General features: G+C 38.3%; 2 protein-coding genes across 2 annotated transcripts; both read right to left on the bottom strand.

Moving 5' to 3' along the window:
- Positions 1-1467: 1467 nt before the first annotated feature.
- Positions 1468-3981, bottom strand: LOC137867205 (E3 ubiquitin-protein ligase NEURL3-like). The gene is made up of 4 exons (XM_068703680.1): positions 3936-3981; positions 2518-3030; positions 2226-2387; positions 1468-2101 (listed from the first exon to the last, which is right to left on the bottom strand). The coding sequence occupies exons 1-4, from the start codon at positions 3964-3966 to the stop codon at positions 1929-1931; spliced, it is 879 nt and encodes a 292-aa protein (XP_068559781.1). The 5' UTR covers positions 3967-3981; the 3' UTR covers positions 1468-1928.
- Positions 3982-7458: 3477 nt separating this feature from the next.
- On the bottom strand, positions 7459-9972 carry LOC137867203 (E3 ubiquitin-protein ligase NEURL3-like). The gene is made up of 4 exons (XM_068703678.1): positions 9927-9972; positions 8509-9021; positions 8217-8378; positions 7459-8092 (listed from the first exon to the last, which is right to left on the bottom strand). The coding sequence occupies exons 1-4, from the start codon at positions 9955-9957 to the stop codon at positions 7920-7922; spliced, it is 879 nt and encodes a 292-aa protein (XP_068559779.1). The 5' UTR covers positions 9958-9972; the 3' UTR covers positions 7459-7919.
- Positions 9973-12934: the final 2962 nt, after the last annotated feature.

Below are 12934 nucleotides of genomic sequence, written 5' to 3'. Positions count from 1 at the left end.
ACTGCAGGTGGAAATTAGTTTATAACATATCGCTTAAATAATCTCTTCTCATTCTGAGATTAATGTTTTAAACAGGAAGTGATGCCATGAGTTGTACAGGAATATCCCCCCCGATGGAGTCTATAGACACTGGTGGTAGTGACAGGGTGAAAAGCAATGATGAAGATCTGGATGGATGCGATATGAAGCGGAACTTCCGATGAGCTCAGAAGCACCAACTGGGAAGACTGGTTGAGTTAAGACCGAAGGAGAATGGGGTGGAGGAGGATTGTGTCGATCTGAGACTGAAATAAGAACTAACAGGAGAAAAGAAAGGCACAGTTTACAAATTGGACAGCAAGGACATGATATTGTGACAAAAAGCAGGTGTAACTGAAGAGTGTCCCTCACTCAGCTGATTGAGAGGGGAAATAAATACAGTAGGGATCAAGAATACGTCCTCTTGATTGAACTTTTGCTAAGTTTCATTAGTTAACATGTGAATAGGTGAAGAGGTGACAAAACAACATTTAGTGCTGATGGTTCTAATTTCTTGCACCATCTGTCATTTTGGTTTTGATTCCAAAAGGCAGGCAGGAAACACCAGGCAAAGTCACACACAAACAGAAACGAAAACAAACCAAGAAAGCACAAAGGAGCTGGGCTGGTATGTGTGGAGACAGACTAATTAAGGAGTGAGAACAGGTGAGCAGGAAGTCTGGTGGCAGGGCTAACAGGTGAAACTAATCAGCGCGGGGCAGACAATCAAAACTGGCAAAGGAAACACGAAACAGAGGAAAAACGTTTGATTATGACACTATCACTCACATTTGATCCTCAAGTTCCAATTTAAACACCTGACCTGTAATTTGTTTTATTTTCAACCGGCTTTGTTAATCATTTGCTTTGCTGCAATGATAAAGATTATTTAGATTTTTACAGCTACATCAAGTAATAATGAAACTTGACAGCTTGTTGCACTTTCACATTTGAGAAACCTATTTGTAAGTGTGGAGACAGGAACTATTATTGTAATCTTTGTGAAGGCTCCTGTTGCAACCTGAGCAATGATTAGTGACTGTAGTTTCAACAGTGGTCTGTAATGTGCACATGGTTTGGAGAGACTTGTGATTTCTGTCATGTGCTAGTATTGTGTTCATCTTTGAAATTACAAATCATTCTTTGCAACTTGAATAATGTGGCCTTATCTGACAACATGCTCTTATTTTGAGCTCGACAGTTCATTCTTGACAAAACTCAAGGTCAACTTGTTTTATCAAATGTTCTCCTATATTAAAATCTCATTGGATAACAGTTAAGTTATATCATTTTAATACGTTAATAGACAAAGAACATTTAGGAATTTGTATCACACACATTGTAGGTTTGAAAATAATATTAAAGACAATTTGGTGATAAATGTAATACTTTTTATTGATATAGTCATATTTTGACAATTAAATAATATAGAAATATAAATTATTTTTCTTTTTACAAAAATAAAGATTGCTTCAAGATTTACAACATCAAGGAGGTAAAATAGACTGTGCAGTGATTGTAAATGACATTACACTTTGTGCTGAAATGAGTGCAACACATTATTTGTCATTGATTGGCTTCACCAAAAGGTTACATGCTTGCTTTTATCCATATTTAACAATCACAATGAAAGTGTATTAAAGCAGTTACGTTTCCTACATTCTTTCACATGATGAGCTCATGTATTCACCTCAACATCTCAGTACATCTTATTTTACACACATGCTGTACAACATTTGAGAGAGTTCAATGACATGTGACAAAGGTGCCTGTCTGGGTTTCGATTGATGCGGCTACCAGGCAACATTAAGTAGATGCTACTCAAAGTGTTTTCTTTGTCACAGTCACTCAGTAGCTTGTATTTGGTGTTTCCTGTTGTCTTGGAGCTTAGAACAGCCCAGAGACAAACCTCACAAACCCCCCACTGATGAAGTGCTGATCTTGCATCGGCACAGCGGGCATGTGCCAAACTTTTGGAAGACTCTTAAAGCGCACTGGTTACATAAACACTGGTGGCCGCAAGACAAAGTGATTCTGGCCTGTTTTTCCATGCACACCACACAGTCCATTACGCTGCCTCCATCTGCAATCAAATCAAAGGAATCACAATTACAACATTGTCATCAGGGATAGGTTCTATCTGGTTACAAATGTGCACTGAAATCACTGAAATCTGGTTGCATTTGGTTGGAAGGACTCTTTCTTACCTGATGGGACTTTCATGTCAAGACAGGAGATGCGTTCATCACTGTTTCCATGGAGGCTTGAGACAGAAAGCAAACTGTTGAGACTGTCTGCATCAGATGAGGTGAGTTGTTCAGGTGCAGGACAGGACCGTCTGGTGTAAAACAGCTCCCTTTTCTCTGAGCCTGCAGCAAAGAGCATTACATCTTTTAGTAACAAGTAAACATTAACTTGGCCTTGTCAGTGCATGTGAAACAAATAAGAACAAGAAAAACAGGCTGCACAGCAAAAGATACACCATTGTAGTAAACATACCCAGGAGGGAAATGGCGCATGTCTGTCCATAGATGTCTATCATGGCCCATAGCGGCTTGCTGAGATCCACTCCTGTCAGTAGCTTGTGCTGCTTGATGTTGTGGCTTGTGACATATACGGAGCCTCTACCAGAGAGCCAGAACTCCAGCTCTGAACCTACTTGGCAGTGGGATTCAGGCACCGGGGCAGCCCAGTGCCCTTGGATGTCAGTGAGGTTGGGGATGGCCATGATGGGCAGAGGCAGAGATCTGTCCGAGGGCGGCACGTTGGTGAAGCCCACACGCATGGCTCCTTGCCAGTTGAACAAATCTTTCTCAACCCTCAGACGAATCTTCTCCTGGATCTTTGCCGGGCGGCTGCTGAACACCAGGCCGTTCTTGAACGTGTTCCTCGACCTCTCTGCGCGTCGACACCCATTGCTCAGGCTGACCATGTCTCCCACAGCCAGAGGGTGGAAGGTCAAAGGACCGAGGCAGGACAGGCCACATCTGTGTGACGTCTCTGACCCAACAACTGCAAAGGAGCAAAAACACGGTTAAGAATCTTGATGTGCGACCCATGTTCACTTATTGTTTGATTATTTCTATTCATGTAGATTACATCTGCACTGTATTCACAGCAATGTGTCTGACAACAAGCTGGGACATTTTGCATTTACTACCTGAATTCAGTGCAGTAAACAAAAAACTACTACAAATGTTGTGCAGAATTCTGGATTGTAAGAAGTGAACAGTAGCATGGAGACTTTTCCTCTGTTCAGTCTGTTATGAATAAGTGACACTAATTGATAAAACAATCTCATAATAAAGAGTCATTTCTAAACACCATGACACCGTATCTTCATCACTGAGGTAACATTATGATTACAATGCCAATATGTTCTCTTCATTCTAACAGGGTGTTAGTTAATCATTCACGGTAATACAGTGATAAAGTTGATTCTGAATGAGATTTTACAACTATGAAATAAAAAAAAAAGTAATTATGACAGTAACACACACATGCTTTCACTTTAAAGAAAGATGGGCAATTCATATAAAGATGAATACTTGGAAGTAAACACTGCATCATAACTTAATAATAAAATAGGAAAATAGGGATGTTTTCATGATGTACATATGCATAAAAAACCTGAACTATAACTATTTTCATACTAAAGTCAAATACTTTTTTTATTAAAAAAATATGAATAAGAGATATAAGAATCCCTTTCACCAACATTTGTGTCACTAGTATGAAAAATTGTAAATTAATTACTATTTATATAATTCCATTATTTGTATTAAGTTAGTACTAATATACAAATGACTTTATATTAATTCTGACTTCTTAAATGTAACTTGATAAAGTGTGTCTTATTGACAGCATTGTAAATTGCATACTAAGTCACTGTAAAGACCAAAGAACAAATATCTCACCAGAGTTCCCGTTGTCACTCTCTTTCACCATCTTGAAGAGGCAGAAGGTACTTTGAAGGTTTGAAGGTTTTGATAGAAGATGTGCTCTCGTCTGTATCTTCGTGAAATTGTCATGAAGTTGGAGTGTTGGCTGCTTTTAAAACGCGGTGCACTGAGTCTTCAAAATACAAACATGCCCCTGCATCACATGGACAGTGAAAGGAGGAGGAGTCAGGGAGGAACCAAAGTTTGGAAATGTACCTGCTGCTGACCAGTGCGGGCAGGGCACCAACAAATAGTTTTGTTAAGTTTCTGTTTGAGTCAGTGTCCTTTAGTGCAGCAATACTAACATAAAATCACAACGTGACGTCCTGAACTCTGTGATGTTTTGCTCCCATGTAGAGAAGTAGTTTATGTATTATAAGAAATGCACAACTTGCAGATTTTTTCTCACAACCCAGAGTGTACTTTTGTTAATGTGGCGTTGCCTGTCTTTGATGTTGCAGATAATCTGCTGTCGCTACCTGTATGAACGTTTTTAAAGCGTATTCAACTCTCATGTTTCAGTTTCCTGTAGTGTGTTTATTCTAAAATGGGATGGATCTTATATTATATTGATGATTATTAGTTTATATTCATATGAATCTAATATTTGAATGTCCTGAGCTCGATACTGACATTTTATCAGAGCCACACAGCAGGAAACATAATGCGATATGAACTCCTTTAAGAAGAAACACTGAAAAAGTCCCCTTTTTCAAAGTATCACGGAAAATACCACCAACATTTTGGATACCACTTCCGTGACTGGCTCAGTGGATTTGAGCGATACACATACGAGGTTAAGTGATGAGAGCATGCAAAGCTCCGTACCTTCAAATGTCCTTGGTTATTGCTGGTAAATCATACACCAGAGGGTGCACAGCTTTGTCGCCCTCTACAGGACACACACATCTTGTCATTTCTTACAAACAAAGAATAATAAAGAAATCACAACATTATTGTGGTTGATATGGTAGAAAATAATATGTAATTGAGCCCAACTAAATCTCACCTTCTGTCTTCATATGCAATGCTAGTGGATAGTCACAATGCTAAATCAAGATCTGGGCTAAATTGTATTGAAATTAATTCAAATACTTGGTATTCAAGTACTTATTGAAATGCCAGGTACGTGACCCAATACCAACCTCACATCAGGTATTAATTGTCCTTAATTAATATAGTAAATACCTTTAGAAATTAACAAAAAAATCTCAAAGCTTCAAATGAACCATTTACTTGTTCATGATTTCTAATTCAAAACCACATAATACATTATCAATACACTTTAAAACTCATATTACATGTTCATAAAAAGGATAAGATGTGGTATGTTGCCACTGCTTATTGGAACTGGAAGATTAGATGAGAGAGTTTGTGAATATTTGGAACTGAATGAGGTAATGTGAGGTTTGAGATTTAATATCTTTAATAACTTTTTGACAATTTCTTTGCGTTTTCTAAATATATCTAAAGCATTGCATATTAGGAGAAAAATATATACATGACACTATAATATGATAGTGTTTTAACTGACATGAAGTGGTACATATCTATATTTTGTTGAGAGCAATGTGCAAAACAATCAGTTTCCCGACAACAGAATGATTTTCTCTTTGACATGTTATGCGGTCACTTGATATTGAATGGAATCTGGTAAGATTTCCATGGCCACACGGAAATACATGACTGAATCCTGTACACGTGTCATGAACTTTAGAAGTTGGCTGCGCACGTGTTAACAATATGCATTACTGTAATGCATATCCTTTGCATGCAAATCATGAGGGTCACGTTTAATAGAAGACAAAACTCGTGTTTCCATCGGAGATCATTGTTTGACTCTTCAGGAAGAATACATCTGCAAAGGAATCTGTTTGTCAAATGAGCGAGATCCAACATTAATGCCCTTTAACCTAAATTGTTGGTTTTAGAGGATTAAAGAGCAAATCATTGAATCTATTTGTCACAATAGGAAAGGTGAAGAAATAGGAGTCTTTTGCCAATTAGACCCCATCGTGAGATAATTAAAGGGACTGCAGGTGGAAATTAGTTTATAACATATCGCTTAAATAATCTCTTCTCATTCTGAGATTAATGTTTTAAACAGGAAGTGATGCCATGAGTTGTACAGGAATATCCCCCCCGATGGAGTCTATAGACACTGGTGGTAGTGACAGGGTGAAAAGCAATGATGAAGATCTGGATGGATGCGATATGAAGCGGAACTTCCGATGAGCTCAGAAGCACCAACTGGGAAGACTGGTTGAGTTAAGACCGAAGGAGAATGGGGTGGAGGAGGATTGTGTCGATCTGAGACTGAAATAAGAACTAACAGGAGAAAAGAAAGGCACAGTTTACAAATTGGACAGCAAGGACATGATATTGTGACAAAAAGCAGGTGTAACTGAAGAGTGTCCCTCACTCAGCTGATTGAGAGGGGAAATAAATACAGTAGGGATCAAGAATACGTCCTCTTGATTGAACTTTTGCTAAGTTTCATTAGTTAACATGTGAATAGGTGAAGAGGTGACAAAACAACATTTAGTGCTGATGGTGCTAATTTCTTGCACCATCTGTCATTTTGGTTTTGATTCCAAAAGGCAGGCAGGAAACACCAGGCAAAGTCACACACAAACAGAAACGAAAACAAACCAAGAAAGCACAAAGGAGCTGGGCTGGTATGTGTGGAGACAGACTAATTAAGGAGTGAGAACAGGTGAGCAGGAAGTCTGGTGGCAGGGCTAACAGGTGAAACTAATCAGCGCGGGGCAGACAATCAAAACTGGCAAAGGAAACACGAAACAGAGGAAAAACGTTTGATTATGACACTATCACTCACATTTGATCCTCAAGTTCCAATTTAAACACCTGACCTGTAATTTGTTTTATTTTCAACCGGCTTTGTTAATCATTTGCTTTGCTGCAATGATAAAGATTATTTAGATTTTTACAGCTACATCAAGTAATAATGAAACTTGACAGCTTGTTGCACTTTCACATTTGAGAAACCTATTTGTAAGTGTGGAGACAGGAACTATTATTGTAATCTTTGTGAAGGCTCCTGTTGCAACCTGAGCAATGATTAGTGACTGTAGTTTCAACAGTGGTCTGTAATGTGCACATGGTTTGGAGAGACTTGTGATTTCTGTCATGTGCTAGTATTGTGTTCATCTTTGAAATTACAAATCATTCTTTGCAACTTGAATAATGTGGCCTTATCTGACAACATGCTCTTATTTTGAGCTCGACAGTTCATTCTTGACAAAACTCAAGGTCAACTTGTTTTATCAAATGTTCTCCTATATTAAAATCTCATTGGATAACAGTTAAGTTATATCATTTTAATACGTTAATAGACAAAGAACATTTAGGAATTTGTATCACACACATTGTAGGTTTGAAAATAATATTAAAGACAATTTGGTGATAAATGTAATACTTTTTATTGATATAGTCATATTTTGACAATTAAATAATATAGAAATATAAATTATTTTTCTTTTTACAAAAATAAAGATTGCTTCAAGATTTACAACATCAAGGAGGTAAAATAGACTGTGCAGTGATTGTAAATGACATTACACTTTGTGCTGAAATGAGTGCAACACATTATTTGTCATTGATTGGCTTCACCAAAAGGTTACATGCTTGCTTTTATCCATATTTAACAATCACAATGAAAGTGTATTAAAGCAGTTACGTTTCCTACATTCTTTCACATGATGAGCTCATGTATTCACCTCAACATCTCAGTACATCTTATTTTACACACATGCTGTACAACATTTGAGAGAGTTCAATGACATGTGACAAAGGTGCCTGTCTGGGTTTCGATTGATGCGGCTACCAGGCAACATTAAGTAGATGCTACTCAAAGTGTTTTCTTTGTCACAGTCACTCAGTAGCTTGTATTTGGTGTTTCCTGTTGTCTTGGAGCTTAGAACAGCCCAGAGACAAACCTCACAAACCCCCCACTGATGAAGTGCTGATCTTGCATCGGCACAGCGGGCATGTGCCAAACTTTTGGAAGACTCTTAAAGCGCACTGGTTACATAAACACTGGTGGCCGCAAGACAAAGTGATTCTGGCCTGTTTTTCCATGCACACCACACAGTCCATTACGCTGCCTCCATCTGCAATCAAATCAAAGGAATCACAATTACAACATTGTCATCAGGGATAGGTTCTATCTGGTTACAAATGTGCACTGAAATCACTGAAATCTGGTTGCATTTGGTTGGAAGGACTCTTTCTTACCTGATGGGACTTTCATGTCAAGACAGGAGATGCGTTCATCACTGTTTCCATGGAGGCTTGAGACAGAAAGCAAACTGTTGAGACTGTCTGCATCAGATGAGGTGAGTTGTTCAGGTGCAGGACAGGACCGTCTGGTGTAAAACAGCTCCCTTTTCTCTGAGCCTGCAGCAAAGAGCATTACATCTTTTAGTAACAAGTAAACATTAACTTGGCCTTGTCAGTGCATGTGAAACAAATAAGAACAAGAAAAACAGGCTGCACAGCAAAAGATACACCATTGTAGTAAACATACCCAGGAGGGAAATGGCGCATGTCTGTCCATAGATGTCTATCATGGCCCATAGCGGCTTGCTGAGATCCACTCCTGTCAGTAGCTTGTGCTGCTTGATGTTGTGGCTTGTGACATATACGGAGCCTCTACCAGAGAGCCAGAACTCCAGCTCTGAACCTACTTGGCAGTGGGATTCAGGCACCGGGGCAGCCCAGTGCCCTTGGATGTCAGTGAGGTTGGGGATGGCCATGATGGGCAGAGGCAGAGATCTGTCCGAGGGCGGCACGTTGGTGAAGCCCACACGCATGGCTCCTTGCCAGTTGAACAAATCTTTCTCAACCCTCAGACGAATCTTCTCCTGGATCTTTGCCGGGCGGCTGCTGAACACCAGGCCGTTCTTGAACGTGTTCCTCGACCTCTCTGCGCGTCGACACCCATTGCTCAGGCTGACCATGTCTCCCACAGCCAGAGGGTGGAAGGTCAAAGGACCGAGGCAGGACAGGCCACATCTGTGTGACGTCTCTGACCCAACAACTGCAAAGGAGCAAAAACACGGTTAAGAATCTTGATGTGCGACCCATGTTCACTTATTGTTTGATTATTTCTATTCATGTAGATTACATCTGCACTGTATTCACAGCAATGTGTCTGACAACAAGCTGGGACATTTTGCATTTACTACCTGAATTCAGTGCAGTAAACAAAAAACTACTACAAATGTTGTGCAGAATTCTGGATTGTAAGAAGTGAACAGTAGCATGGAGACTTTTCCTCTGTTCAGTCTGTTATGAATAAGTGACACTAATTGATAAAACAATCTCATAATAAAGAGTCATTTCTAAACACCATGACACCGTATCTTCATCACTGAGGTAACATTATGATTACAATGCCAATATGTTCTCTTCATTCTAACAGGGTGTTAGTTAATCATTCACGGTAATACAGTGATAAAGTTGATTCTGAATGAGATTTTACAACTATGAAATAAAAAAAAAAGTAATTATGACAGTAACACACACATGCTTTCACTTTAAAGAAAGATGGGCAATTCATATAAAGATGAATACTTGGAAGTAAACACTGCATCATAACTTAATAATAAAATAGGAAAATAGGGATGTTTTCATGATGTACATATGCATAAAAAACCTGAACTATAACTATTTTCATACTAAAGTCAAATACTTTTTTTATTAAAAAAATATGAATAAGAGATATAAGAATCCCTTTCACCAACATTTGTGTCACTAGTATGAAAAATTGTAAATTAATTACTATTTATATAATTCCATTATTTGTATTAAGTTAGTACTAATATACAAATGACTTTATATTAATTCTGACTTCTTAAATGTAACTTGATAAAGTGTGTCTTATTGACAGCATTGTAAATTGCATACTAAGTCACTGTAAAGACCAAAGAACAAATATCTCACCAGAGTTCCCGTTGTCACTCTCTTTCACCATCTTGAAGAGGCAGAAGGTACTTTGAAGGTTTGAAGGTTTTGATAGAAGATGTGCTCTCGTCTGTATCTTCGTGAAATTGTCATGAAGTTGGAGTGTTGGCTGCTTTTAAAACGCGGTGCACTGAGTCTTCAAAATACAAACATGCCCCTGCATCACATGGACAGTGAAAGGAGGAGGAGTCAGGGAGGAACCAAAGTTTGGAAATGTACCTGCTGCTGACCAGTGCGGGCAGGGCACCAACAAATAGTTTTGTTAAGTTTCTGTTTGAGTCAGTGTCCTTTAGTGCAGCAATACTAACATAAAATCACAACGTGACGTCCTGAACTCTGTGATGTTTTGCTCCCATGTAGAGAAGTAGTTTATGTATTATAAGAAATGCACAACTTGCAGATTTTTTCTCACAACCCAGAGTGTACTTTTGTTAATGTGGCGTTGCCTGTCTTTGATGTTGCAGATAATCTGCTGTCGCTACCTGTATGAACGTTTTTAAAGCGTATTCAACTCTCATGTTTCAGTTTCCTGTAGTGTGTTTATTCTAAAATGGGATGGATCTTATATTATATTGATGATTATTAGTTTATATTCATATGAATCTAATATTTGAATGTCCTGAGCTCGATACTGACATTTTATCAGAGCCACACAGCAGGAAACATAATGCGATATGAACTCCTTTAAGAAGAAACACTGAAAAAGTCCCCTTTTTCAAAGTATCACGGAAAATACCACCAACATTTTGGATACCACTTCCGTGACTGGCTCAGTGGATTTGAGCGATACACATACGAGGTTAAGTGATGAGAGCATGCAAAGCTCCGTACCTTCAAATGTCCTTGGTTATTGCTGGTAAATCATACACCAGAGGGTGCACAGCTTTGTCGCCCTCTACAGGACACACACATCTTGTCATTTCTTACAAACAAAGAATAATAAAGAAATCACAACATTATTGTGGTTGATATGGTAGAAAATAATATGTAATTGAGCCCAACTAAATCTCACCTTCTGTCTTCATATGCAATGCTAGTGGATAGTCACAATGCTAAATCAAGATCTGGGCTAAATTGTATTGAAATTAATTCAAATACTTGGTATTCAAGTACTTATTGAAATGCCAGGTACGTGACCCAATACCAACCTCACATCAGGTATTAATTGTCCTTAATTAATATAGTAAATACCTTTAGAAATTAACAAAAAAATCTCAAAGCTTCAAATGAACCATTTACTTGTTCATGATTTCTAATTCAAAACCACATAATACATTATCAATACACTTTAAAACTCATATTACATGTTCATAAAAAGGATAAGATGTGGTATGTTGCCACTGCTTATTGGAACTGGAAGATTAGATGAGAGAGTTTGTGAATATTTGGAACTGAATGAGGTAATGTGAGGTTTGAGATTTAATATCTTTAATAACTTTTTGACAATTTCTTTGCGTTTTCTAAATATATCTAAAGCATTGCATATTAGGAGAAAAATATATACATGACACTATAATACGATAGTGTTTTAACTGACATGAAGTGGTACATATCTATATTTTGTTGAGAGCAATGTGCAAAACAATCAGTTTCCCGACAACAGAATGATTTTCTCTTTGACATGTTATGCGGTCACTTGATATTGAATGGAATCTGGTAAGATTTCCATGGCCACACGGAAATACATGACTGAATCCTGTACACGTGTCATGAACTTTAGAAGTTGGCTGCGCACGTGTTAACAATATGCATTACTGTAATGCATATCCTTTGCATGCAAATCATGAGGGTCACGTTTAATAGAAGACAAAACTTGTGTTTCCATCGGAGATCATTGTTTGACTCTTCAGGAAGAATACATCTGCAAAGGAATCTGTTTGTCAAATGAGCGAGATCCAACATTAATGCCCTTTAACCTAAATTGTTGGTTTTAGAGGATTAAAGAGCAAATCATTGAATCTATTTGTCACAATAGGAAAGGTGAAGAAATAGGAGTCTTTTGCCAATTAGACCCCATCGTGAGATAATTAAAGGGACTGCAGGTGGAAATTAGTTTATAACATATCGCTTAAATAATCTCTTCTCATTCTGAGATTAATGTTTTAAACAGGAAGTGATGCCATGAGTTGTTACAGGAATATCCCCCCCGATGGAGTCTATAGACACTGGTGGTAGTGACAGGGTGAAAAGCAATGATGAAGATCTGGATGGATGCGATATGAAGCGGAACTTCCGATGAGCTCAGAAGCACCAACTGGGAAGACTGGTTGAGTTAAGACCGAAGGAGAATGGGGTGGAGGAGGATTGTGTCGATCTGAGACTGAAATAAGAACTAACAGGAGAAAAGAAAGGCACAGTTTACAAATTGGACAGCAAGGACATGATATTGTGACAAAAAGCAGGTGTAACTGAAGAGTGTCCCTCACTCAGCTGATTGAGAGGGGAAATAAATACAGTAGGGATCAAGAATACGTCCTCTTGATTGAACTTTTGCTAAGTTTCATTAGTTAACATGTGAATAGGTGAAGAGGTGACAAAACAACATTTAGTGCTGATGGTGCTAATTTCTTGCACCATCTGTCATTTTGGTTTTGATTCCAAAAGGCAGGCAGGAAACACCAGGCAAAGTCACACACAAACAGAAACGAAAACAAACCAAGAAAGCACAAAGGAGCTGGGCTGGTATGTGTGGAGACAGACTAATTAAGGAGTGAGAACAGGTGAGCAGGAAGTCTGGTGGCAGGGCTAACAGGTGAAACTAATCAGCGCGGGGCAGACAATCAAAACTGGCAAAGGAAACACGAAACAGAGGAAAAACGTTTGATTATGACACTATCACTCACATTTGATCCTCAAGTTCCAATTTAAACACCTGACCTGTAATTTGTTTTATTTTCAACCGGCTTTGTTAATCATTTGCTTTGCTGCAATGATAAAGATTATTTAGATTTTTACAGCTACATCAAGTAATAATGAAACTTGACAGC

The sequence above is a fragment of the Cebidichthys violaceus genome, unplaced genomic scaffold, assembly GCF_023349555.1.
Source record: "Cebidichthys violaceus isolate CVI_PGR_0920_01 unplaced genomic scaffold, fCebVio1.0.p SCAF_9, whole genome shotgun sequence".
Classification (NCBI taxonomy): domain Eukaryota; kingdom Metazoa; phylum Chordata; class Actinopteri; order Perciformes; family Stichaeidae; genus Cebidichthys; species Cebidichthys violaceus.
The sequence above is the reverse complement of the archived record's forward strand: the minus strand, read 5'-3'. Positions and strand labels throughout refer to the sequence as shown.

Coding starts and splice junctions, on each gene's coding strand:
- LOC137867205 (XM_068703680.1), bottom strand. CDS start 3,966: ATGGTGAAAGAGAGTGACAACGGGAACTCTG. Junction 3,031..3,935: donor GAGTGACAACGGGAACTCTG/GTGAGATATTTG, acceptor GCTCCTTTGCAG/TTGTTGGGTCAGAGACGTCA. Junction 2,388..2,517: donor ATGCGCCATTTCCCTCCTGG/GTATGTTTACTA, acceptor TCTTTGCTGCAG/GCTCAGAGAAAAGGGAGCTG.
- LOC137867203 (XM_068703678.1), bottom strand. CDS start 9,957: ATGGTGAAAGAGAGTGACAACGGGAACTCTG. Junction 8,379..8,508: donor ATGCGCCATTTCCCTCCTGG/GTATGTTTACTA, acceptor TCTTTGCTGCAG/GCTCAGAGAAAAGGGAGCTG. Junction 8,093..8,216: donor TGACATGAAAGTCCCATCAG/GTAAGAAAGAGT, acceptor ATTTGATTGCAG/ATGGAGGCAGCGTAATGGAC.